Source organism: Chlorocebus sabaeus, chromosome 4, assembly GCF_047675955.1.
Source record: "Chlorocebus sabaeus isolate Y175 chromosome 4, mChlSab1.0.hap1, whole genome shotgun sequence".
NCBI lineage: Eukaryota > Metazoa > Chordata > Mammalia > Primates > Cercopithecidae > Chlorocebus > Chlorocebus sabaeus.
The window spans coordinates 55,677,787-55,704,302 of record NC_132907.1 but is presented as its reverse complement, the minus strand read 5'-3'; the positions used below and the strand labels follow the sequence as shown (position 1 = coordinate 55,704,302).

Sequence of the window (26,516 nt, the reverse complement as noted above, 5' to 3'; positions counted from 1 at the left end):
GAACCTATGACCCATCCTGAACCTTTGGGAAATGATAATAACAAAATATTTTTTTAAAAAAATATTTTAAGTTCAGGGGTTCATATACAGGATTGTTACATAGGTAAATGTGTGTTGTAAGGATTTGTTGAACAGATTATTTCACCACCCAGGTGTAAGCCTAGTACCCAATATTTTTTCCTGATCCTCTTCCTCCTTCCATCCTCCACCCTCTAATATACCCCGGTGTGTGTTTTCCGCTCTATGATTCCGTGTGTTCTCACCATTTGGCTTGCACTTATAAGTGAAAACATGTGGTATTTCGTTTTCTGTTCCTGTGTTAATTTGCTAAGGATAATTGCCTCCAGCTCCATCCGTGTCCCATCCATGAACGAGGACATGATCTCATTCTTTTTATGGCTGCATAGTATTCTATGGTATATATGTACCACGTTTTCTTTATCCAGCCTGCCATTGATGGGCATTTAGGTGGATTCCATGTCTTTGCTATTGTGAATAGTGCTGCAAAGAACACACACGTGCATGTATCTTTATAATAGAACAATTTATATTTCTTTGGATCTGTACCAGTAATGCGATTGCTGAGTTGAATGGTATTTCTGTCTTTAGGTCTTTGAGGAATCGCCATACTGTCTTCTAAAATGGTTGAATTTACACTCCCACCAACAATGTATAAGTGTTCTTTTTTCTCCACAACCTAGCCAGCATCTGCTATTTTTTGACTTTTTAATAATAGACATTCTGACTGGTGTGAGATGGTATCTTACTGCAGTTTTGGACAATGACAAAATCTAAGCAAAAACAGCAGGAGCTGAGTCTGGCTTATATTTTCTGAAATAAGAATCCTATTTTACAATTATGATCTCAGTGTTTCCCTAAATTAACATAAATTGATTGGCATGAATATTCTCGTTTCTATCTAGAAGGAGGATTTTGTTTTAAACTGTGTAGTTACTTATTAAGTTAAAAGCATGGTTTTGCCTTAATCAGAACAGGTTTTTGTAAAATTATGAGCCTGGTGGAAAACATATTGGCAACTTGAGGTATGCAAAATAAAATGGTGGAATGCAAAATAATTGGGAAGAAAATGCATCTGAAAACTAAAGGTGCTTGATGAGAATTTCAAGGCATTGACAAGAAAAATGCTGAAGACAGGACACGCCAAATCAGGAGGGATTAGTACAGGAGAGGGTGCAAAGTGGAAGTTTTCATGAAAAAAGAAAGTTGGAACCAAGCATTAAAGGAAGTGCCAGACGTGGTCTGGCAGAGGGGAAAGTGAAGCAGCAGCAGCAAAAGCACGGCTGTAAAAGGCAGAAATGGGAAGGCCTTATACTTCACGTAGGGATATGTCTAGAAAAATATTTATTGAAGTGTTAATAGTGGTTTTCTTTAGATAGTAAGATTTTTTCCTTTTCTACATTTTCCTATATTTTAGGAAAAATTTATCATCACATGCATCTCATTTTTACAAGAGGAGAAAATGATGAAGCTATTAACATTCAGGGGAAAAGGTTTATTGTGAATATTTCATTTGGTGGATAAATGGAGGTATAAACATATGGATTAAGAATATAGAAAATGGAGTTCCATATTTCCCAGCTCTGCTTGTCCAGTCTATGTGACATTTAACCTTTCCCCTCCACGTTTTTTTTAAAAACATTTTAAGCACATACAAAAGTTGAAATTGAAGTTGGAAGTTAACACCAACATACTGCTACCTACATTTTCTAATGGCTAGCATTTTGCATCCTTGCTTTATCACATCTGTCCATTTATCTATTCACCTGTTGTTTTTTGTTTTTTTTCTTTTTGGATGAGTTTCAAAGTTGCAGACATCAGTACCTTTTTTTATACCAAATTTTAACCACCCGTGGATTCCTTCAACACACACACACACACTCAAGACTCATCCACAACCTCCAAGCAGGCTGTTATTCATTTAAATATGATCCCATTTTCCACACCTAGATACTGCTTCCATTCCAGACATGTCCAAAATCACCTGCCTTCCCAGAAGACAAATTTTACCAAACCTTACCCTTGCTCTTTCTATATACCCAGAACTGTATACTTTAAAGCCAAAAGGACACTATCTGATCTGCATCACCAACTCCAATGTTTTCAGGAACAAAGCAGGTAACATAAAAAGCGGGCTTGTGGAAGATAAATCCAGTGGGTCTGATAATGAAGACCAATCCAGCCTCAGTGTGGAGGATGCAACAAGAAGGAAAGAGCTACTCAGAAAATTTGAGAAAACAGAATTTACTCTCAAGGTAAGACTTCCACACTCAACCAGCTAGCTTCAAGGAGCCTTGAATTTTAATCAGTATCTCTCCTTTGTTTCCACTGAGGATCTAGGGCACTTAAAGGTCCAAATTTATTAGAACAGTTAACATAGTAAGTACACGGTTAAACAGATTCTTTCTTTAATTACAAGTATTTATGGGGGGCAGTATTTATAGCCATTCAGTTAAATACAGATCTTAGCAATGGAAAAAGTAACACAGATATTACAAATGCAAAAATGTGGTGTGTTTCTATCTAGTTTGTGCAAATCACCTTCCCAAGAAGCCATTTTTCCTCAACTATAGATTGACTACCTGTCTGCAATGAACCCAAAGGAGAAACCAGTATTCACAGTGATCAAAAGGGAGACCTAGCATCATTTCCCAGGAACGTGTTCGCAGCTCCCCCCCAACTCCTTTTTTTGGTGTATGTGGCTTACAAATTAAAAAGAAGGACTTACCATGTGGAAGGGTAGAATGGTGAGAAAAATGAGAATATTGAAGAGTCAAGGAGTCTAGAATATTACATATGGTTTTTCATGCCAAATTAGCCATCAAGACATAGTTATCCTGGCTGTTTTATGGGAATGCCCTACCTCTCTCCTCGTCCTGCTTATCAAATTAGCTCAGGGTGCTAAGTTTTACATCAGAGAATGGAAACCATCTGCACTAGGCATGGTTGGTAGCTACAGGTAGACTTAGCTTAGAAATCAGAAGCTATGACAATTTTACCCTCACAGTCTTTTTTGTTGGTTTGCTTGATGATTAAGACATAGTTTGGAAATTCCCTGTCTTCCCCTTCCCTGCCTCCTGGGTGACTAATTTGAAGAGTGTTTATTGCAACCCTATTGTGTTGGGTAGCTATATTCTGCTATCGAAAAAAGTCCACCCAGCCTGAAATGCTGTATCATGTAGTTGTGGGTACATGTGATAAAATTAATTTCTCTGGTATGAATGTCCTCTTGTGATAAAGTGAATGTAACTACTTTAATTTCAAAGTTGCAATGAGTAAAAGTGCTGGTAGTTCTTTCGGACTGTGTCCATACCTTGAAAAGTCAAATATTTTCATGTAAGTTCAGCCTCCCAAACATCTATGAAAGTGTTTTCACTAGATTTCACCCAAACTATTTCACCTAAATATCTGTTATAGATCAGATTCAGCAGATGTTAATTTCATCACTCTCTCTTTTCACTTCTGCCAGAACTTGCAAAAGGGCTGAATTTATTGTCAGCTTATCAGTTTCTGTAGCTCAAATCTGAGTATAGAATATTCTGAACTCAGGTTTAAAATTCCATTAACTAGTTTTAAAAGACACATCGTAAAATTCTAAAAAATTTTATGAGAAAAGTTAATTTTTACCATTGTTTTTAAACAGCATATAACATTTTTTGGGAAAAAGTGGGACTTATGAAGCAAAAAGTCCTAACATGAAAAAAAGAGAAATTTACCCTTTAAATACATTTTAAAAAGTCTCTCTTCCCAAGATACTTGTTTTGACTTAGGTTCGTTGTGCAGGAATTTTTTTTTTTTTTTTTGCATGTAGAACTTACAAAATATTTTAGAAATATTTCGTACAGATTTTTCTGTGTGACAGGCGTTATACTGAAGATAGTCACTTATAAACCCATTCAACTCTTAAAATAAACTTAATAAGTAGGTATAGTGACTTATCCCTTTTTACTATGGAGAAATTGAGACACGGAGAAGGTAAATTGTAATGAGAAGAACTGAAATAGAAATCCAGGAAGTCAAGCTCCAGAATAGATCACTTTAAACTTTGTTCACTAGAAGTTTACCAATTTTCACTTAGAATTCCAAAACACTGGCATAAGTGATGATCAGAATGGGCTAAACAGTAAATGAGTAACTAAAGCAGACTTTGACCAGATGTTTCAATCATTTGGAGAGTAAAGGAAAAAAAAAAAAAAAAGTACCTGAGCCACGAGGCCAGCCGAATCAAAATCTCTGAGGTTGGCACTCAAACAGCTACATAGTTTAAAATTCAACAGGCAGTTAAAATGGGCAGCCAGGTTGAGGAACACTGATCCAAAGCGTCTTTAGTATGTCTGAGTTTGGGAGATCTCAAACTTAAGTGTGCATCAGAATCACTGGGAAGACTTTGTTAATACACAAGTGACTGGGCCCCACCACCTTTCTTTTTTATTATTATTATTTTTTTAATTTATTTTTTATTATTATTATACTTTAAGTTCTAGGGTACATGTGCATAATGCACAGGTTTGTTACATATGTATACTTGTGCCATGTTGATGTGCTGCAGCCATCAACTCGTCAGCACCTATCAACTCGTCATTTACATCAGGTATAACTCCCAATGCAATCCCTTCCCCCGCTCCCCTCCCCCTAATAGGCCCCGGTGTGTGATGTTCCCCTTCCCGAGTCCAAGTGATCTTATTGTTTAGTTCCTACCTATGAGTGAGAACATGCGGTGTTTGGTTTTCTGTTCTTGCGATAGTTTGCTGAGAATGATGGTTTCGCGCTGCATCCATGTCCCTACAAAGGACACAAACTCATCTTTTTTATGGCTGCATAGTATTCCATGGTGTATATGTGCCACATTTTCTTAATCCAGTCTGCCACTGATGGACATTTGGGTTGATTCCAAGTCTTTGCTATTGTGAATAGTGCCGCAATGAACATATGTGTGCATATGTCTTTATAGCAGCATGATTTATAATCCTTTGGGTGTATACCCAGTAATGAAATGGCTGAGTCATATGGTACTTCTAGTTCTAGATCCTTGAGGAATCGCCACACTGTTTTCCATAATGGTTGAACTAGTTTACAATCCCACCAACAGTGTAAAAGGGTTCCTATTTCTCCACATCCTCTCCAGCACCTGTTGTTTCCTGACTTTTTAATGATTGCCATTCTAACTGGTGTGAGATGGTATCTCATTGTGGTTTTGATTTCCATTTCTCTGATGGTCAGTGATGACGAGCATCTTCTCATGTGTCTGTTGGCTGTATGCATGTCTTCTTTTGAGAAATGTCTGTTCATATCCCTTGCCCACTTTTTGATGGGGTTGTTTGTTTTTTTCTTGTAAATTTGTTTGAGTTCTTTGTAGGTTCTGGATATTAGGCCTTTGTCAGATGAGTAGATTGCAAAAATTTTCTCCCATTCTGTAGGTTGCCTGTTCACTCTGATGGTAGTTTCTTTTGCTGTGCAGAAGCTCTTTAGTTTAATTAGATCCCATTTGTCAATTTTGGCTTTTGTTGCCTTTGCTTTTGGTGTTTTAGACTTGAAGTCCTTGCCCATGCCTATGTCCTGAATGGTATTACCTAGGATTTCTTCTAGGGTTTTTTTTAAGTCTCTAATCCATCTTGAATTAATTTTCGTATAAGGAGTAAGGAAAGGATCCAATTTCAGCTTTCTACTTATGACTAGCCGATTTTCCCAGCACCATTTATTAAATAGGGAATCTTTTCCCCATTTCTTGTTTTTCTCAGGTTTGTCAATAGACCAATAGCAGGCTCTGAAATTGAGGCAATAATTAATAGCCTACCAACCAAAAAAAGTCCAGGACCAGATGGATTCACAGCTGAATTCTACCAGAGGTACAAGGAGGAGCTGGTACCATTCCTTCTGAAGCTATTCCACTCAATAGAAAAAGAGAGAATCCTCCCTAACTCATTTTATGAGGCCAACATCATCCTGATACCAAAGCCTGGCAGACACACAGCAAAAAAAGAGAATTTTAGACCAATATCCCTGATGAACATGGTTGCAAAAATCCTCAATAAAATACTGGCAAACTGAATCCAGCAGCACATCAAAAAGCTTATCCACCATGATCAAGTGGGCTTCATCCCTGGGATGCAAGGCTGGTTCAACATATGCAAATCAATAAACATAATCCAGCATATAAACAGAACCAAAGACAAAAACCATATGATTATCTCAACAGATGAAGAAAAGGCCTTTGACAAAATTCAACAGCCCTTCATGCTAAAATCTCTCAATAAATTCTGTATTGATGGAACGTGTCTCAAAATAATAAGAGCTGTTTATGACAAACCCACAGCCAATATCATACTGAATGGGCAAAAACTGGAAGCATTCCCTTTGAAAACTGGCACAAGACAGGGATGCCCTCTCTCACTACTCCTATTCAACACAGTGTTGGAAGTTCTGGCTAGGGCAATCAGGCAAGAGAAAGAAATAAAGGGTACTCAGTTAGGAAAAGAAGAAGTCAAATTGTCCCTGTTTGCAGATGACATGATTGTATATTTAGAAAACCCCATCGTCTCAGCCCAAAATCTCCTTAAGCTGATAAGCAACTTCAGCAAAATCTCAGGATACAAAATCAATGTGCAAAAATCACAAGCATTCTTATACACCAGTAACAGACAAACAGAGAGCCAAATCAGGAATGAACTTCCATTCACAATTGCTTCAAAGAGAATAAAATACCTAGGAATCCAACTTACAAGGGATGTAAAGGACCTCTTCAAGGAGAACTACAAACCACTGCTCAGTGAAATAAAAGAGGACACAAACAAATGGAAGAACATACCATGCTCATGGATAGGAAGAATCAATATCGTGAAAATGGCCATACTGCCCAAGGTAATTTATAGATTCAATGCCATCCCCATCAAGCTACCAACGAGTTTCTTCACAGAATTGGAAAAAACTGCTTTAAAGTTCATATGGAACCAAAAAAGACCCCGCATTGCCAAGGAAATCCTAAGTCAAAAGAACAAAGTTAGAGGCATCACGCTACCTGACTTCAAACTACACTACAAGGCTACAATAACCAAAACAGCATGGTACTGGTACCAAAACAGAGATATAGACCAATGGAACAGAATAGAGTCCTCAGAAATAATACCACACATCTACAGCCATCTGATCTTTGACAAACCCACCTCCTTTCTTATTTAGCAGGTATTGGGTGCAGCCCAAGAATTTCTATTAAGTTCCCAGGTGATATTGATGTGCTGGCTTGGGAGCACACTTTGAGAACCACCATCTTAATAGGTTGGAGTAGGGGTGAAGTGTGGTAATGGAGACCTAGAAGTAACTGGATTAATTCTCCCGGTGTCTCATCAACCCTGATGCTGAAACATTTCCTCTCCTTTGTTGATTTACTCAATACCATTAGTCAGAGATGAAGGGGGAAAAGAGAAATGAAAGATATGAAGCTAGCTGGATGTGGTGGCTCACACCTGTAATCTCAGCACTTTGGGAGGCCGAGGTAGGCAGATCACCTGAGGTCAGGAGTTTGAGACCAGCCTGGCCAACATAGTGAAACTCCATTTCCACTAAAAATACAAAAATTATGTGGGCGTGGTGGTGCACGTCTGTGATCCCAGCTACTTGGGAGGCTGAGAAAGGAGAATCATTTGAACCCAGGAGGTAGAGGTTGCAGTGAGCTGAGATCGTGCCACTGCATTCCAGCCTGGGTGACAGAGCAAGACCCTGTGTCAAAAACAAAACAAAATGAAACAAAAACAGAAGATATGAAGCTAAAGGAAAATGCAGGAAAACAGATAGAGGAGAGGGATCAACTTCTGGTCAGTAAATGAAAGTTTGTGGCTCTCTCACTGACTTAGCACATGTCAGTGATAGATTAAATATAAAATGAAAAAAATTTTAAAGACAGCAACACTTAAGAAGATAAAGCTTTCTAATTTAGAAAGAGAACAGAAACACAAGGCAATGAGTAAGACTGGAAGCCTGAAGAGGTGGCTGTTGGTTCAGGGTATGGAAGGGTTTGTTAATCTAGCTTTTATAGCATAGGGTCACTCTGTGAAACCAAGGGCAGTAAGAGACATGCTTTTCCCTCCTCAGCAACATGAAAGGGGACTAAGTGGTATGTTGCTGAGATTTTGTTGGTATAAACCAGTGATTCTCAACTAGGGGGTTGAGGATTTTGACCCCTCACACCACTATGGGCCATTGTATCACATCTGAAAATGCTTTGAATTGTCACATGGAAGGGTGCGGAGATGCTACTGCTATCTAGATGGTAGAGACCAGAGATGCTACTAAACATCTAACAATGAACAAAAGTGCTGAAGTCCAACTATACCTAGCTGGTAGAGACCAGAGATGCTGCTAATAATTCTCCAGTGCACAAAAGTGCAGGAAACCCAGTTTTCTTGTCCAGAACAAGGAACCCTGGACTAAGTACAGCACAGCACCAGGAGCTAGGCCAGGAGACCAGTTGACTTAGTGACGGGTATGCGAAATGTTCAGAATTACTGTGTGCCTGAATCATCCAGATGTTCATATAGATCTGGCTCTGGGCTGGAGGCCTCAGGAAGAAGCAGTACAGATAAGTACAGCATGAGAGAATGTGGAGTGAAGGCAGGTAGAAAGAAAACCAACCAATCAACAACACCTCCTTGAAATTTGTCTACAACATGAAATTCCATAACACAGGAAGAAAACTATTAATGAGAAAGAGAATTCAACAAAATCAACCATGAAATATAGGGTTATATCAATTAAATTAAAACAATAGAACAATCTGAAAAGGACTCTAAGAATTTAGGATCCATGAAGAAATAATAGAATACTATCCAAAACAGAATATAAGAATATTTAAAATAAAAACAGGCACGTATTAGGCAGGAATGTGGGAGATAAGAGAAACAATTCCAAAAATTGGAAATACAAACTTTATCATTAAAACAACAACTCAAGAAATAGGATAAAATCTGCATTGGACACTGTAGATAGGGTGAGCAACTTTCCTGGTCCGTCTGGAACTCAAAGGTTTCTAGGACATGCGATATTAACGCTAAAACTGAGAAAGTGCTGGACACACTGGGACAGTTGGTGACCCTCAACACATAGGAAAAAAAAAGTAATGAATGGAAAGATGAAGCTGATAAACAGATTTAAGATTCATCAAAGAGAGACATAGAGATAAAAAGTTTGGAAGAGCAATTAAAATCATGGAGGATAGGTGATCACAGACTAACTTTAATAGGAACTTTAGACAAAAAGCATAGGAAGGAGGAAATGATAGAGAGTAACTGTTTTTGAAAATATAATGGCGAGAATTTTAAAGAATTGAAGAAAGTCATTAGGCTTTAGATCAGAGGTTGACAACTATAGCTTGTTGGGTAAATCCAGCCTGACATCCATTTTTATAAACAAAGTTTTATTGGAGCACAGCCACACCCATTTATGTGTACATTGTCTATGGCTGCTTTCATGTTACGATAGTAGAGTTCAATATCTGTGACAGATACCACAGGGCCTGCAAAGCCTAAAACATTTACTACTGGGCTCTTTAGAGAAAATATTTTTAGCCTCCTGTTTTAAACTGATTCTATGAGTACCAAGCAGGATAAGTAAAAATAAATTCAAATCTCTATGAAGCATAGTAAAAGCTCAGAACATAAATAAATATTTTAAAGGGGGTGACAATGTCAAATCCAAGGAATGACAATTGGATTTGAAAGCACACTTCCACTGGCAACAAAAGAAGTAAGAAGCCAATCAAGTTAAGTCTGTAAAGTGGTGAGGAAAAGTAACTATATATTTAGAATATTTATAGTCAGCTCAACTATCATTTAAGAGTGATGTCAAAATGAAATTCTCAGTCATTTGAAGACCTATACTGTATACATGGTAGTATATAATATCTCTGTTCTTCCAAATTGATGAAGTTCTTTGACATGACCCCGAATGCATGAGGATTATACATCCTTATAAATTCTGCCCTGTTTAACTGAGATATGTCCATATGACTGACTTTGGCCAATTAAATGTAAGTGACAGTAATGTTCATTTCCTCCAAGCAGAAGTTTTAAGAACCAGAAATAGGGTTGAAGGATTGTATTCAATAGGCAATTAGCCTGTATTAAGATCCTCGTTGTGTTTGGGTAATAATAGTAGCAGTATTGAATAATCTTAGAGATCGTTAGACAGCAATTGTGGGAACAGAAAACCAAATACCGCATTTCTCACACATGAGTGGGAGTTGAACAATGAGAACACATGGACACAGGGAGGGGAACATCACACACCATGGCCTGTTGGGGGATGGGGGCGAGGGGAGGGAACTTAGAGGATGGGTCAATAGGTGCAACATGGCACACATGTACCTATGTGACAAACCTGCACGTTCTGCACATGTATCTAGGAACTTAAAGTAAAATTTAAAAAAAAAAGAATGTGAGTAGATTAACACACACACACACACATACACACACACAAGAAAGAAATTGTTAGATAGCAGGCAAGAGTTACATGTACCTGTGCAAGAAGATATATGAATCCAGAGCAAAAGAGCATAATTAAGAAACGATGAGGCTGGGCGCAATGGCTCATGCCTGTACTCCCAGCACTTTGGGAGGCCCAGGCAGGTGGATCACTTGAGGTCAGGAGTTCGAGACCAGCCTGGCCAACGTGGGGAAACCCCATTTCTACTAAAAATACAAAAATTAGCCAAGTGTGGTGGCGTGTGCCTGTAATCCCAGCTACTCTGGAGGCTGAGGTAGGAGAGCCACTTGAACCCAGGAGGTAGAGGTTGCAGTGAGCAGAGATCGTGCTACTGCACTCCAGTCTGGGCAACAGGGAAAGACTCTGTCTCAACAACAACAACAACAACAAAAAAAAAAAAAAAAAAAAAAAGAAGAAGAAGAAGAAGAAACAATGATAAACATGGAATTTTATGAACTATATTGATCATGTAACAGAGTTGGAAGCCCAGAAGCAGAGTCCGACAAAAATGAGAAATGGACATGTAGCAGAGGAGGCATTAGAAAGTGATGGGGGAAAAGAACAAGCTAACATAAATAATACTGCAACCACTGGTTATCCGTATCAGCTGATATTAGATGCCTGCCTTGCATCACAAATATAAATGATATCCTTATGATTAAAGACCTAAACATGAAAATAGAGTCTTAAAAACATGAACACTTCAAGGAAAAATTAGAAAAATGACTTTAATATTTAAGGGGTAGGGATTAATTTCCTTAAAAGGACATCAAAAGCAGAAATGATAAAGACTTATTTTAAAATTTGACAACATTAAGATTTAAAACTTCTGTATAAAAAAGAGGCACCAAAAGTAAAGTTAAAAAGAAGCCATGGACTGGGAGAACAAAATTTGCAATGCTTGTAATTGACAGGATTAATGTCTAGAATATATAAGAAATTCATGTAAATCAACATGAAAAAAATTATCCATAAAAAATGAATGAAACACATGAGAGATAATTTACAGAAGAGTTTACTGGAATGGCCATTAAACTTGTGAAAACATGTTTCATCTCAGTTATAATCAGAAAAATTAAAATTAAACAATAATGAAGTACAGTTTTACATGTAACAAATGGTCAAAACTCTATCAATAAATATGACAATGTCAAGTTTTAGGAATGATTTAGAGAAATGGCAACTTTTCTACAAGGCTGGTGGGAGGTAAATCATTATAATGACCTTAAAGAGCAAGTTGCTAATGTTAGATAAACTTGAAGGTTCTCATACGCTCTATGCCAAGGGATGTTCATCTACCACTGTTTGAAATTGAAAATAATGGCAACGAATCAAATGTTGGAGAATAGATGAATAAATTACAATAGAATTACAAAGCAATTCAATAGATTGAATGTGTCCAAAGGGATATTCTTGAAAAAAACCCAATGTAGAGTGAAAGAAGGCAAATAGCAGAAATCATGAAAATAATCTGGGCAAAACAAAACTATATGTTTGGGGATATTATATGTTTTATGGATACACACAGATAAAATATAAGCATAAAACCATGGCTGGGATGGTTATTCTGAAAGGCACTTTTAAAATAGTTGTTTCTCTGCCGTGGGAAGGAGAGACATAGAACTGGAAAAGGGCAGAAAGGGACTTTGATTTTCTCTTCTTTAGTTTTAAAATAGATGCCAGAATGGTAATATACATTAATTGTAGGTGGTGAGTATGTGAACATTTGTTGTATTATATGTTTCATAATATTTTAAAAAGAGAAGGACATGAGAGAAAAGAAAGGGCAGATGGAATGGAGTCCTAGAATTGGGGAAATGATATTGAAGTTGCCAAAGCAAGAACTGGAGCCCCATGCCTACTCACTTCAAGAGCAAGGGTGCCATGAGTTTAGTGTATCCTAACACATGCTCTAAGAAGTGGCTCACATCTCCTCCTAGATGCACTGATGTGTTATATGAGTGCAAGATACCAGCTAAAATTCAAGCCTCTTATCCTTGGCTTAAAACTAACTTGTCATAGTACAGGATTTTTTTTTTTAACACAATGGGATAGATCTTGTTGCAGAAGGTAGGTGTCCTCTTTTGAACAAGGGGAGGATATGAATAGGCCAGGGATGGCGACAGGGGAGGGTGTGGAGTGATATTAGTCTATCACTCAGGACTATGATTGGCCTCCACGGCTTACCTAAGAGAAAAAACAATCACCTCTCTAACTGAAGGAAGTGGATTGGAACTCCAGCCCTCACAGAGAACCTTCTAACTCAGTTTCCATATTCTCAGATTTCCCTGGAACACCAGTTCTCAGTTGGGTCCATCGCGGCCGAGTAGGTTATTTATTTTCACATCTTAGGACCTGTTCCCCTCAGAAACTCTGTACTTACTCTCTAACTTGGATGTAGTCAAATTTGAGTCACACTTTTGAGGGAGAACAGGAACAAAGCCAATATTTAAGACCCAAGCCAGGATCAAGGCTATCTGGAGAGGATGCATGTCCCTTCAGAAGTAGCCCTACCCTCAAAATATGAAGCAGGTAATGGCACCCACTCCTCAACTCAGGTGTCTCCAATGGCTGCCATGGTGAACAGTATGATCAAATTCCAGGTCTGAATGTTTGTGTCCTTCCAAAATTCATGTGTCAAAATCCTATCCTCCAAGGTGATGGTATTAGAAGGTGAGACCTTTTGGGAGGTGCTTAGGACATAAGGACAGAGTCCTTACTCTGAGCCTTCTTTCACTCTACATTTGGATGTTCTCAAGACATATCCCTTTGGACACACGCAATTCAATCCAACATTTTATTTGTTGCCATTATTTTCAACTTCAAGCAGTGGTAGATGAACATTCTTTTGCATAGAGCAGCCACCCACACTTAATGCATATGGGATAATAATAATCCTTATAGAGAAGCCAAAAGAGCTTGTTTGTCCCTTCTGGTATGTGAGGACACAACAAGAAGTTGGCAGTCTGCAGTCTGCCGGAGGACCCTTACCAGACTATGACCAAACTGGCATTCTGATCTTGGACTTTGTAGCCCGCAAAACTGTAAAAAATAAATTTCTGTTGTTTGCAAGCTACCCAGTCAAAGGTGTTTTGCTATGGCAACCCAAATGGACTAAGGCAGCCTTAAGATCCAGCATTCATGTGGCTACTACCTGTTCCATAAAACCATCTCATGTCACTCACTTCTTCTCTTGCCTGTTCTCCAGCCATCCTGTCTTTTTACAGCTCCAAGCTATCTCCTGCCTCATCTCTTTTGCACCTGCCACTTCCTCAGCTTGAAATGCTCTCTACCCCCATATGCCCCATGCCCAACTCATTCTTACTTTTTGGTTTAGCAATGCTCAACCCTCACTGAGCCCCACCTCAAATTTCAGTTTCACTAGTTTCGAGACCTGAGAACAGGGACGTTTTCTAAGCTGCTGCAGTGATTCCCATGTGCAGCCAGAGTAGAGAACTACTTCTTCAGCCTGAACATCCCCTCATCAGAGACCAGACACCTCTCTCAAGAGGATTTTTCCCCTCCATTTTCTATCTCAACTCCTCATTTGCCTCCCTCAGAGTTCAGTGAAAGATATTTTATTTATTTGTTCACTTTGATGTTTTTGATCTGTCACTTCCAGGGAAAAGTGGTTCTCTAAGCGTGGGCCCTGGACCAGCAGCGTCAGCCTTATCTGAGAACTTATTAGAACTGCATATTTCCACCGAGTTCGGTGGCTCACACCTGTAATTCCAGCACGTTGGGAGGCCGAGGTGGGCGGATCACCTGAGGTCAGGAGTTTAAGACCAGCCTGGCTAACATGGTGAAACCCTGTCTCTACTAAAAATACAAAAAAATTAGCTGGGTGTGGTGGTGGGCACCTGTAATCCCAGCTACTCGGGAGGCTGAGGCAAGAGTATCGCTTGAACCCGGGAGGCAGAGGCTGCAGTGACCCAAGATTGCGCCGTTGCACTCCAGCCTGGGCAACGAGAGCAAAACTGTCTCAAAAATAAATAAATAAAAGAAATGCACATTTCCAGGCCCCATCCCTTACCCTCCAGGTAATTCTCATTATTGCTAAAGTTTGAGAACCACTACCCTAAGTGTAAGCCGTGGGAAACCTGGACACCATGTGTTGTTCACCCTGCATTCCCATGACTAGCAGAGTGAGGACTTGAAATAGGAGCTCAAATAACCTTTGTTGAATGAATGAGTGACAGTGCGATTTGACCGTACTCCTTTCAGGAGCTCCTCGTGTAGCTTGAAAACTGGATGAAAGGAGCAAAACAGACCAAAAACCTGGAACACAATTTTTACTTTATTTTTTTCTGACCTAAGTTTTATGCATAAAATACAAAAAAAAAAAATTGTACACGAATAGAACATCTATTTCTCCATTTCTTCCAGAAAATTCTACAATTTAAAATGTACCTAAAAATACTTGCCAAGTAAACAAGTGTCATTCTATCATTTTCATTTTAGACCTGTAAAGGAAGCTGGTCTAAGGCTATAGATTAAGTCAATTTCCACAGGGGCAGATAAAGTAGAAGTCTATTGTCTCTTCTCCCATTTCTAAAATCTAGAATCACACTATGAATAAGGACGTAGGGGAACAACTAAGCCAACTCTGTACCTTTACTGAGCCTCTTGAAAGAGGGCTGAAGAGATAGGGTCAAGACGCCACAGGGAGAAATGGGAAGGTTGAGCAGGAACCCAGCATCCCTTGCTAGGTTGGAAGATGAGCCCAGTGTCGTGTGTCCAATGCCCATCAATCTTAATATCTAATGTGTCTATCTTCATAAAACACCAAGTGCCTTTGTGCTTCATTCCCACACATTTCCAAAGTTCCTTACCAATAAGTTACAGGGAAAGGGCAATAAAAGGTGAATTTCCTCATAACCACTTGTCCCCTTTTGGCTTGATCCCTTCCTGGACAGTTCAGGAAGTCGGGGAGGTGGGGATTGGTCACAGTGGTGACACAGCAGATGAGCTTGGGGTGGGGAAGGGAGTTATGTAGTCATTAACCCCCACTTTCTGGATCCTGGGATGAAGAACCACAAAACCAGGCATTCCTTCAGTTTCTCATCCCAGTGGCCTCTACAATATTTCAATAAAGTGAGCATTCTGGAAGTAGGAAAACTCACAGTGACCATAGCAGAAGCAACCATGACAGCTGATCCTCAAGCGTACCAGACATGGTCACCAGCTTGAGGATGAGCCCCACACACCCCTAAAGGCTAGTCCTGGGCTTTTCTTTGACTACCAGCTTGTCTTCCTAGGTATCTACTTTTTCTGAGATGTAACAAAATGTAGAGGAGCTCAGGCTCTGAGAACAGATAGAATTGTGCGGAAATTCCAGGCCCAACAATATTCAGTAGCTGTGTGGTTGTGAGAAAATTACTTACACTCTATAAGACTCAGTTTACTCAACTAGAAAATAGGGGGAATAGGAATAACTATTTGCAGGAATTGTTAGAGGAATTTAATGAGATAGTGTATGTCAGGGCTTAGCAATGCTAACTGCCAGGATCACTCTCCTCCTGCATTCACTAGGAGTTTCTATGCCTACTTTGGAAACTATTTATTTGGGGCTGAAATACAGGAATCCAACATCTATCCAGTGTCTGGCATGTGCCTGTACTGTCACAGGTGCTTTATATTTGCAGTCTTACTCTCCACAACAATCCTGTGGGATAGCTATCATCATCATCATCACCATCATCATCATCACCATCATCACCATCATTGGATGAGGAAACAATCCCAAAGCTTAAGTGACTTATGGAAAACAACTAGTAAGCACAACCAATCAACAAGAAGCCGGGGATATGGCCTGTTGAGTATCTGATCTCTTTCAAGGAGAAAAAATGGAGTTTTTCCTTTCTTTAATATGCTACATGGCTTTCTGCCACTTGTTGCAGAATGTCAGCAGCAATGTTAGGGAGAAAGGAATTAAGGGGAAATAACTTAATTTTGAAGTATAACCGTTACACGCTACAAAAATAGGTATGACTATACAAAGATAGGCATGTATATGCCATAATTGCACTGGGAAATTCACTTACTATGCCATTATATAGTAAGAAACTTAAAGTATGCTGCTTAACAACAAGGTAACTTGTATTAGAAGCTTTAAATATATGTAGGTTTTCACCTGGTTACTATGCTAATGTTCTGTCAATGCAAAATAATCAGACAAAATATATAAAAAATGCTTGTGACAGTCTTGTCTATATTACTGTAAGGAAAGAAAAAGAGACAACTGAAATGTCCAACTCTATGGAACTGATTAAAACAAATTGTGGACTACTACACAGTTATTAAAAATGATTTATCATTAAAAATTACATTGTAACTCCCATATTATTAAAGATATTTTAAATAAGATGTGAGGAAATGGTTCATAAAATATGATAACACTTATAAAATTACATTTATAAAATGTATATTTAAAATGATGACATTCTTGAAGGATCTGTACTAACCTGGTGATTGTCCCTTAGGTGATAAAATTATAGAACATGCTTATTGTTTCCTTCCTTCCTTCCTTCCTTCCTTCCTTCCTTCCTTCCTTCCTTCCTTCCTTCCTTCCTTCCTTCCTTCCTCTCTCTTTGTCTCTCTTTCTCTCTCTCTCTCTCTCTCTTTCTTTCTTTCTTTCCTTCCTTCTTTCTGTCTATACAGGGTTGCCTGGGTTGGAGTGTGGTGACATGATCATTCATCACTGCCACCTTGAACTCCTGAACTCAAATAATCCTCCTGCCTCAGCCTCCCTAGTAGGTGGGACCACAGGCATGCACCACTAGGCCTGGCTGGTATATTTATTTATTTATTTACTTAATTTTTTATAGAGATGACATCTTGCTTTGTTGCCCAGGCTGGTCTTGAACTCCTCAACTAATGCTCCCACTTTGACCTCCCAAAGAATTGGGATTACAGGCATAAGCCACAGTGCCTGACCATTATCTATACTTCTAAGAAGTTTATCTATATTTCTAAGATGCTTTTTTGAGATATGTGTTACTTTTTTTTTCTTTTTGAGATGGAATTTTGCTCTTGTTGCCCAGGCTGGAGTGCAATAGCACGATCTGGGCCCACTGCAACCTCCATCTCCCAGGTTCAAGCGATTCTCCTGCTTAGCCTCCCAAGTAGCTGGGATTACAGACATGCCCCACCATGCCCAGCTAATTTTGTATTTTTAATAGAGACGGGGTTTCATCATCTTGGTCAAGCAGGTCTCAAACTCCTGACCTCAGGTGATCTGTCTGCCTCGGCCTCCCAAAGTGCTGGGATTACAGGTGTGAGCCACCACACCCAGTCATGTTACTTTTATTATAAGAAAATAATAATCTTTAAAAAAATTACTAATATATCATACCAAATACATGCTATCCAGTTAAACTTCCCTTTTTCCTGCTGTTATCTTGTTTCGCCGAAGAAAATCCAAATAGCACTTTATAAATCACAGTGCTCTCGTTTGAGGTCAAGCTGTTTTCTTTTCTTTTCCTTTTTATTTAATTTAATTTAATTTATTTATTTATTTATTTATTTATTTATTTATTTATTTTTTGAGACAGAGTCTCGTTCTGTGGCCCAGGCTAGAGCGCAGTGGCGCAATTTCGGCTCACTGCAAGCTCTACCTCTCGGGTTAACGCCATTCTCCTGCCTCAGCCTCCCGAGTGCCTGGGACTACAGGCATCCACCACCACGCCCGGCTAATTTTTTGGATTTTTAGTAGAGGTGGGGTTTCACCGTGTTAGCTAGGTTGGTCTCAATCTCCTGACTTCGTGATCCGCCCGCCTCGGCCTCCCAAAGTTCTGGGATTACAGGCGTAAGCCACTGCGCCCGGCCAAGGTCAAGCTGCTTTCTAGGAATCCCGGAATTAAAGACCCAATTTGGAAACCCAGAGGGATTTATAAGTCTCACTCCCACCTGAGCCAGAGACTGTCTTCTACAGGTGTTGCCGCAGGCAGGGTCATGCGCTAACATTTCCTCCACCGTTTACTCCCCTTCTCAAGACTCAGCGACTTGCACCCTATGGCTCTTCCTTCTTCCTCTCTCCCCCATGGCAAGATTACGCTCTCTCACCTCTACTCTTTCCCTATCCTAACTCAAGGTGCTTCCAGACAATACACAGCAACATCAACACACATCATTGAATGATCCCTTTATTCTCCCTGTTCCAATGTCTGCAATGCACAATCTCCAATTGAGCAAGCACAGGAGTCATCCTCTCAACTCCTGTCTTCTCACTGGGGGCTGACAAAAGGAGGGTATCCCCTCCGTAACAAGAGAAGGGATAACAAATTTCCAGTCTTCTGGGGGCTGGGGAATAGTAGACAAAGATAGAAAATTGACTGTCTTCTATATTCTGGGAACATATGAACATCACATATATTTTGGGAGCCCTCCTTTTTTTTTTTTTTCTCCAAAGAAATAATGGAAAATTATGAAGCAGAATATTACTGCTGTAGTTCAGCTATGTTTTGGGTTAAAGTGGCACTGGGAACCCATTCACCATTTTAAGTGTGCTCCAAATAATGACTTCTCATTAATTTTGGGAACACAATCTGTCCTTTAGGTTAAGACCGGGCTTTGTTTGTGTCTCTTAATTTAAAAAAAAAAAAAAAAAAAAAGCTTTCGCAAACAAAAGAGGTCCGTTTGTAAAATCTACTGTGTTATCAAAATGGCAATCGCCATCAGCAATATTTCCCAACATTCGCCACTGGAGTCCTTTCCTGGGATCCAAACTGCTCATAACAGGAAACTCGACTAAATTATTGGGGCTGGCACCAAGCTATCCTAAGAGGCAAAGACAAAGAATGCATGTTTTCTTTCTGCAAGACAGTGCTCTTCCCCTATTCTGAAGGCTGGAATCAAAAAAAGGGAACTCTTGAAGCCATGTCTCTCAACTGGCATGAACAAGACTCAGTAGCTTCATCAGCACAAGGAACAAGTGACCAAGCAAAATCCCAAAGGCTCGGAGGACCTGACTGTGAAGCACCCTCAACCCTGTCTGTTCTAAGCAGAGAAGAGTAGCACATTTGCCAGGAGACCAGGGAGAGTTATAAATCTATTACTTACCATTTTTATTGAAAAGAGTTGAAGTGCCTGGCACACAATGACCCCGAAGATGGTGCAGCTTGGATAGTGAATGTGCAAGTTAGCTATGCAGAGTGTACTTCCTTTTCTGAGCTGTGTGGTCTGTCCAGCTTTCACACATTGATATGTGAGGCTACATTTGCATGTTATCTCAACCCTCAGAGCATTTGTATAGCTAGTCAGGTTTATCTTGTTACTATTTTTCAATAATACAGGAACAGGTCTAGGTGTAGCTTTGAAGACTGAAAAATTGACACAAAATTTTTTAGAAGTAGCTAGATATTAAATTTTGCTATACATTATTAACCTGTTTTATATAACCTCTATATTTTTGGATACGTGTGTGTGTGTGTGTGTGTGTGTGTGTGTATGTCTCTCCATCTCTCTCTTATCTATGAAGGACTCACACCAAAATGTGAATCGCGTTTGACTTGAGTGGATATATTACTACAAATAATTCTTTTTTTGTACTTTTTGGAGTTTTTCAAGTTTTCTGTCCTGAGTATATAGCACTTGTGTAAAAACATAACTATAATCATTATTAAAAAGAACAAAAATATCACGAACATTTTAATGAACAACTCCAATTACATTTAAATTCACATGATCAGTATTTAAATGATGGAAATACTCATAAGCTTATCATAGAATGCCATTCATTTCCCTAAAAAAAAAAGTACAGCTCAATCTAGGTTCATGTATTAATTTTGGGGTAATATTTGTTAGTATCAGATGTTAAGGGCATAGTGTTTGATCCCAATTAGATTTTCCAGTCATCCATGTACCTCTCTGAACACATTCTGATATACAGATTTAGCCCCTTTAATTGGAATATATGGCCTCCTACTAAACTAAGTTCAAGGGTAGAAGGTCATCTTTGTTTTCCATGACAAAAGAAAGGCATGATTCCTTTTTTGGTGGTTGAAAATTTCTAGATCTTGTTTTAAGTATTAGAGTGCTTATTTAGTGTAAGGTCACCAAATTTCTATACATGATGCTGACCAAACACTAATTAATCCTATATCCATACAAAATCCTTTTTCAAAAAAGATGTTACCTGTTATTTATTCCTTAAAATATAAATGTTTTCAAAATAAGATATAATTAGAAATATAGATGCATAGGACAGGCAAAAAACCAGGGCAAGGGTTGAGTTCCTGAAGTAGAAACTGATATTGTCCTGAAAACTTTACATATTTTAAAGAGGGGTTTGAGGCATGGTCAGAATCTGGTGGATGGCCAGGAATCTGAAATTGCACAGTATCTTACACATGATAAATGCTTAATGAATGAATAGAGGAGGAAGATGAAAGCAAGAGCAAGTTATGGGAGCCAGGCATACTTCTAAGTATAACACATTTTCCAGAATGCTTTGAAACAGAGACATTCCTTATCTTCACTAGAAAGCCTCTTATCTACTACTGTCTGTTAGAATAGAGACCATAAAAGTGCAGATACAGCTTTGTAAAGAGAAATCACTCTAAAGCCTTTACCCTCTCTTTACAGAAGGTAAAGAGAATCACTCTAAAGCAGTGGTTCTCAGCCTGCCTACACATTAAAATCACCTGGGATGTTTTAAGTCTCAGCTCCCAGGCTTCACTCCAGGTTATTACATGAAAATCTGGGGTTGAAACTCAGGCATCAGTGTATTTCACAGCTCACCACGTGATTCCAAGGTATGTGCATGTTTGAGAGCCTTTGACCTAAAAGAAGGAGCAGGTGACTCATACTACCAAGATAGTGAACAGATCACCAGGCCAGCCTTGTGGGTAGAAATAATCGTGACACTCTGACACTGTTTACTATTAAGTTAATCAACATGTTTTCGCCATGTACTACATAAGAATTACTTAATCAGGCCGAGCGTGGTGGCTCATGCCTGTAATCCCAGCACTTTGGGAGGCCGAGACGGGTGGATCACGAGGTCAGGAGGTCGAGATCATCCTGGCTAACACGGTGAAACCCATCTCTACTAAAAAAAAAAAAATACAAAAAATTAGCCGGGCGTGTTGGCAGGCACCTGTAGTTCCAGCTACTCGGGAGGCTGAGGCAGGAGAATGGTGTGAACCTGGGAGGCGGAGCTTGCAGTGAGCTGAGATTGTACCACTGCACTCCGACTTGGGCTAGAGAGTGAGACTCTGTCTCAAAAAAAAAAAAAAAAAAAAAGAATTACTTAATCTTTGTCATTCTGCAATTTGCTCTCTATACCAGTAAATTGGACGCAAATTACATGATAAACAGGAATCTAGCAATTATTCAGTTAACTGTAATTTGTTGGGTAATTCTCTGGTTAAGAGAACTTTGAATTTCAATTCATCCATCTGAATTGCATTTCAATTTGTGCTTATTTCCAAATGCAGATTAAGGTAATTTTTAGTTATTATTGAAATAAATTCAGTGGTCTTTCAAACACATATATTTAAGAAAAGTTTTTTTGGCTAAGAAAAAAAAGTTAAGAGTTGAAGCTCCCAACTATAACTTGTAGTCCACAAGTATATTTTCATATTTAGTTTTTAAGGCATAATCATGTTATTTTAAAAATATATGCCAAACATTACACATGTGAGTATATCTCCTGTGAAGCCAAACCTCAGTATATAAGTTCCTGAGCAGGAAGATGAAACAGGAAATGCAACAAAGATGACAGAGCACATAGTGATACCATCTAAAAATGGTAAACCTGTATTTTCGCAGTATGAGCATTGCAATTAGTCCTGCTAGTAGAAGGCAGAAGCAGCTTAGAGAATGCAAAAGTAGTTATAATTCTTTAAATGCTGGGGCATACACTCTCTTTTCATATATTTTCATTTTAGAAAACAGTTTTTGTTCAGGCAGTGGTGCACTGAATGAGTCTGCCCCTTCAGTACTCGCTGAAGGCGGTGGCTAGGTGGAGACTGAGGTCTAGAAGCATGAGGTGGCCAGGGAAAACCAACTTCATTTTTTAAAGTCAACTTGCAAGTAGATAAAGGAGAGAGCACTAATAAAATGTGAGCAATATTAATGATCATTATTGAGAAGCATTGTCAGTGTTTTATCTATTGGGCCTTTTTTTTTTTTTTTTTTTTTTTTGAGAGACGGAGTCTTGCTCTGTCTCCCAGGCTAGAGTACAGCGGCACGATCTCAGCTCATTGCAACCTCTGCCTCTCGGGTTCAAGCAATTCTCCTGCCTCAGCTTCCTGAGTAACTGAGATTACAGGCACGTGCTACCACACCTGGCTAATTTTTGTATTTTCAGTAGAGATGGGGTTTCACCATCTTGGCCAGGCTGGTCTTGAACTCCTGACCTCATGATCCACGTGCATTGGCCTCCCAAAGTACTGGGATTACAGCTATTAGGCTTTAAAAGAAGCATGGTTAAAATTGTTAGTATAGAAGGTTAGAAATAGTTATAAACTCTGATACATTTTCTTTTTTATAACCTGAATGTCTAACATTTTAGACAAGAAACAAGTAGCCATCTACCCTACGTGCCCAACACTAATGTGCCTGGCTAAGACCCCTGAGATAGAACAGAGGAATGTCAAATCTCACCTTTTCCAGGGAGACTTCTCTGCTGCTAGCTCACTGATCTCCTCCTTTTTCTGGAAGCCTGCAGGCCACACTGCAAAATTAAGCTCTTTTAATATGTTTGCCCTTTATGGTTCTCTAATTGTATTGGGTGTATTAGGTTTGGCTCCTCAACTAGATTGGAAACTGCTCCAATGAGAATTAATTTTCATACTTCCTTTTCTCACTCTGAGGTCCTAGGGCAGCTTTTTTAAAAACACTTTTTCTTTTTTTTTGGCTCATGAGTTCCTCAGATGGAAGCAATGTTTGTTTTGTACACTGATTCTGCATGTACAACCTTCCTTGAAGCCCATCATTTATGGGAAGCTATAAGAGAAACTTTGGCTAAAATATTGCCAGCTACTAAGAGATGGTCACTACAGTGCTGCTCTTTGATCATGAAATTAAAGCAACCTTACAAGCAGATTCATAAAAATTCAAGGAAATTCAGTCTCCCTGTTTGGCTATATATGAAATAGCAAGTGGGAAGTAGCAGGAAAAAGCAGAATAAGAACAGGCATGCTTAAGGAGGCTGTGCAGGAGGAAGTGGGGACTTCCTTGATTTGGGTTATTTCTCTTTCACTTTTTGTTTTAAAAACAAAGTGAACTTTTTCACTCCTGTACTTTCTACTTTTAATGAAAGGCGGTGTTAACTCTTCAGAACATCAGTGCTCTGGAAGAAATAGCTTATTAATCAACTTACTTTTGATTCAAAGGAGAGTTTCCACCACATTTTAATGGAATGAGTAGATTGTATTGAAACTCAAGAAAAGAAGGGAGCATTTGTCTTTACAATTTAAACCCCATCCCAGGTAAATGTTTACTACTGTAAAAATAATCTGCTAAAACAGGATAATGAAAACATTAATCTAGACTTCACTTAAGGAGTTTTTGTTTGTTTGTTTGTTTGTTTTGTTTTTTGTTTCTTTGTCAAACCAGTTAACCTGGAGAGCAAAGAGACAAAGAACAAAGCTTATAGAAGAATTCTGGGTTATGTATTACCTTGCTTTTGTTTTTTCTAATTTTGTCCATTATTTGTATCACACCCTCTCTTTGGGTCTTTGAGAATGTATGAACTCTATGGGTCTATTGGGTCCTGCTGTTTTCTTTTCATGATTTCTCACCTCTTTTGTCCTCGCATATGTTTCACAGAAGCAGAATCTAAGTCATAATCCCTTTGCCTCAATGAGTGTCCAAGACAAGATTTAACTGATACACACTCTCGTGGGGTTGCTTATTGTTTTTGTCATTTTGTTAAATGATGATTTGCTCTTTAATGAATAAAATAAAGAAAAGATCCCACATCAAAAGTGGATCTATTGTTCATTTTTTCTCCTTCCTTCCTTCCTTCCCTTTCTTCCATCCTTCCTTCCTTCTTCCTTCCTTCTCTCTCTCTTTCTCTCTCCTTGTTAGCCAGGATGGTCTTGATCTCCTGACCTCATGATCTGCCTGCCTCAGCCTCCCAAACTGGCTTTTATTCTTTTTTATAAAAAATGCTCCACATGACAGATGTCCCCCCACCCTGACTGTCCTTCCTTCCTTCCTTCCTTCCTTCCTTCCTTCCTTCCTTCCTTCCTTCCTTCCTTCCTTCCTTCCTTCCTTCCTTCTTTCCCTGCCTTCCCTCCCTCCCTGCCTTCCCTGCATTCCCTCCCTCCCTCCCTCCTTCCCTTCCTTCCTTTTTTCCTTCCCTCCCTCCCTTCCCTCCCTTCCCTGCCTTCCCCTCCCTTCCCTGTCTTCCCTTCTTTCCTTCCCTCCTTCCTTCCTTCCTTCCTTCCTTCCTTCCTTCCTTCCTTCCTTCCTTCCTTCCTTTTTCTTTCTTCTTTTTTTTTTCTTTTTATTGAGATGGAGTCTTGCTCTGTCACCCAGGCTGGAGTGCAGTGGTGCAATCTCATCTCACTGCCAACCTCTGCTGCCTGGGTTCAAGTGATTCTCATGCCTCAGCTTCCCGAGTAGCTGGGATTACAGTGCCCGCTACCACACCTGGCTAATTTTTTTGTATTTTTAGTATAGATGGGGTTTCACCATGTTGGCCAGGCTGTTCTTCAACTCCTGACCTCAGTTGATCCGCCCGCCTCGGCCTCCCAGAGTGCTGGGATTAGGTGTGAGCCACCGTATCTGGCTTCTCTCTTCCTTTCTCCTCTCCCCTCCCTTCCCCTCCCCTCCCCTCCCTTCCTCTTCTCTCTTTCTCTCTTTCTTTCTTCGGAGTCTCGCTCAGTCGCCCAGGCTGGAATGCAGTGGCACGATCTCGGCTCACTGCAAGTCCTGCCTCCCAGGTTCAAGCCTCCTGAGTAGATGGGACTACAGGCACCTGCCACCATGCCCAGCTAATTTTTTCTATTTTTAGTAGAGACGGGGTTTCTCTGTGTTAGCCAGGATGGTCTCGATCTCCTGACCTCGTGATCCGCCCGCCTCAGCCTCACAAAATACTGGAATTACAGGCGTGAGCCACTGCGCCCTTCCTCCTTCCTTCCTTCCTTCCTTCCTTCCTTCCTTCCTTCCTTCCTTCCTTCGTTCCTCCATCCCTCCCTTTCTCTTTCTTTCTTTCTTTCTTTCTTTTTCTTTCTTTTTTCTTTTATTTTCTTTCTTCTTTCTTTCCTTTTTCTTTCTTCTTCTCTCTGTCTCTGTCTCTGCCTTTCCTTCTTTCCTTTCTTCATTCCCAGTTTTTCTCCCAACAGAGGATTAGGCCAAAGAAGTTGGAAAATACACTGATATATCTAATATCACAAATGTTAGAGTTATGCTTTGAAGATTTTTGACTAATAGTCCTGCGTTCTAATAATAGTAATAGCCATTATTACTATTTATTGCATTTCCATTCGGTTACAGTATAAATGATCTCAGTAAATTAACCTAACAATTCTATGAAAGACATATTATTATCCCTGAGCACATTTTAGGGCTTAGGGGTTTAGTAACGTGCCCATTGTTAAGTAGCCATACCTTCCCCTTTTCTTGGGCCATTTTGCTGCTCTTAGCATAATGGTAGGTAATGGGCATGAGTTAGGGGTGGAAGAGCAAAGGGTGGGGACCAAATATCTGTCATAGGACAGATATTTGACTGTCCTGTGAATTATGTGTGTGTGTATAAAAATCATTTCATTAAGGAAACAAACCAAACTAGGCTTTGATCAGCTCTTGTGAGAACTGACTCACCTATCACAAGGAAAGCATGGGGGAAACTGCCCCTATGATCCAATCACCTCTCACCAGGTCTCTCCTTCCACACATGGGGATTACAATTTGAGATGAGATTTGGGTGGCAACACAGAGCCAGACCATATCATCTACCATTTGGGGCTGTTTTCATAAGTAAATATTGGGAGACGAATTTAGGAGACGCTATTGCTGGGTCCCATAAAACCATCAAAAGGCCTTGCAGGGGAGACACTTGTGTAAAGCCA

General features: G+C 39.5%; 1 protein-coding gene across 3 annotated transcripts in view; it reads right to left on the bottom strand.

Moving 5' to 3' along the window:
- FYB1 (FYN binding protein 1) overlaps positions 1-23,185 on the bottom strand; it is a 170,561-nt gene extending 147,376 nt beyond the window's left edge. The window contains exon 1 of one of the 3 annotated variants that reach the window (XM_073014783.1): positions 23,101-23,185. Coding sequence is in view for 2 of the 3 variants with exons in the window: in XM_007961453.3 (XP_007959644.2) it covers positions 19,552-19,554 (3 nt within the window). In the remaining variant the exon portion in view is untranslated. Of the gene's footprint in view, positions 1-19,551; positions 19,672-23,100 lie in introns of those variants that run through there. The other 2 variants (XM_007961453.3, XM_037990782.2) reach the window with 2 other exon arrangements.
- Between the last annotated feature and the right edge of the window lie 3,331 nt (positions 23,186-26,516).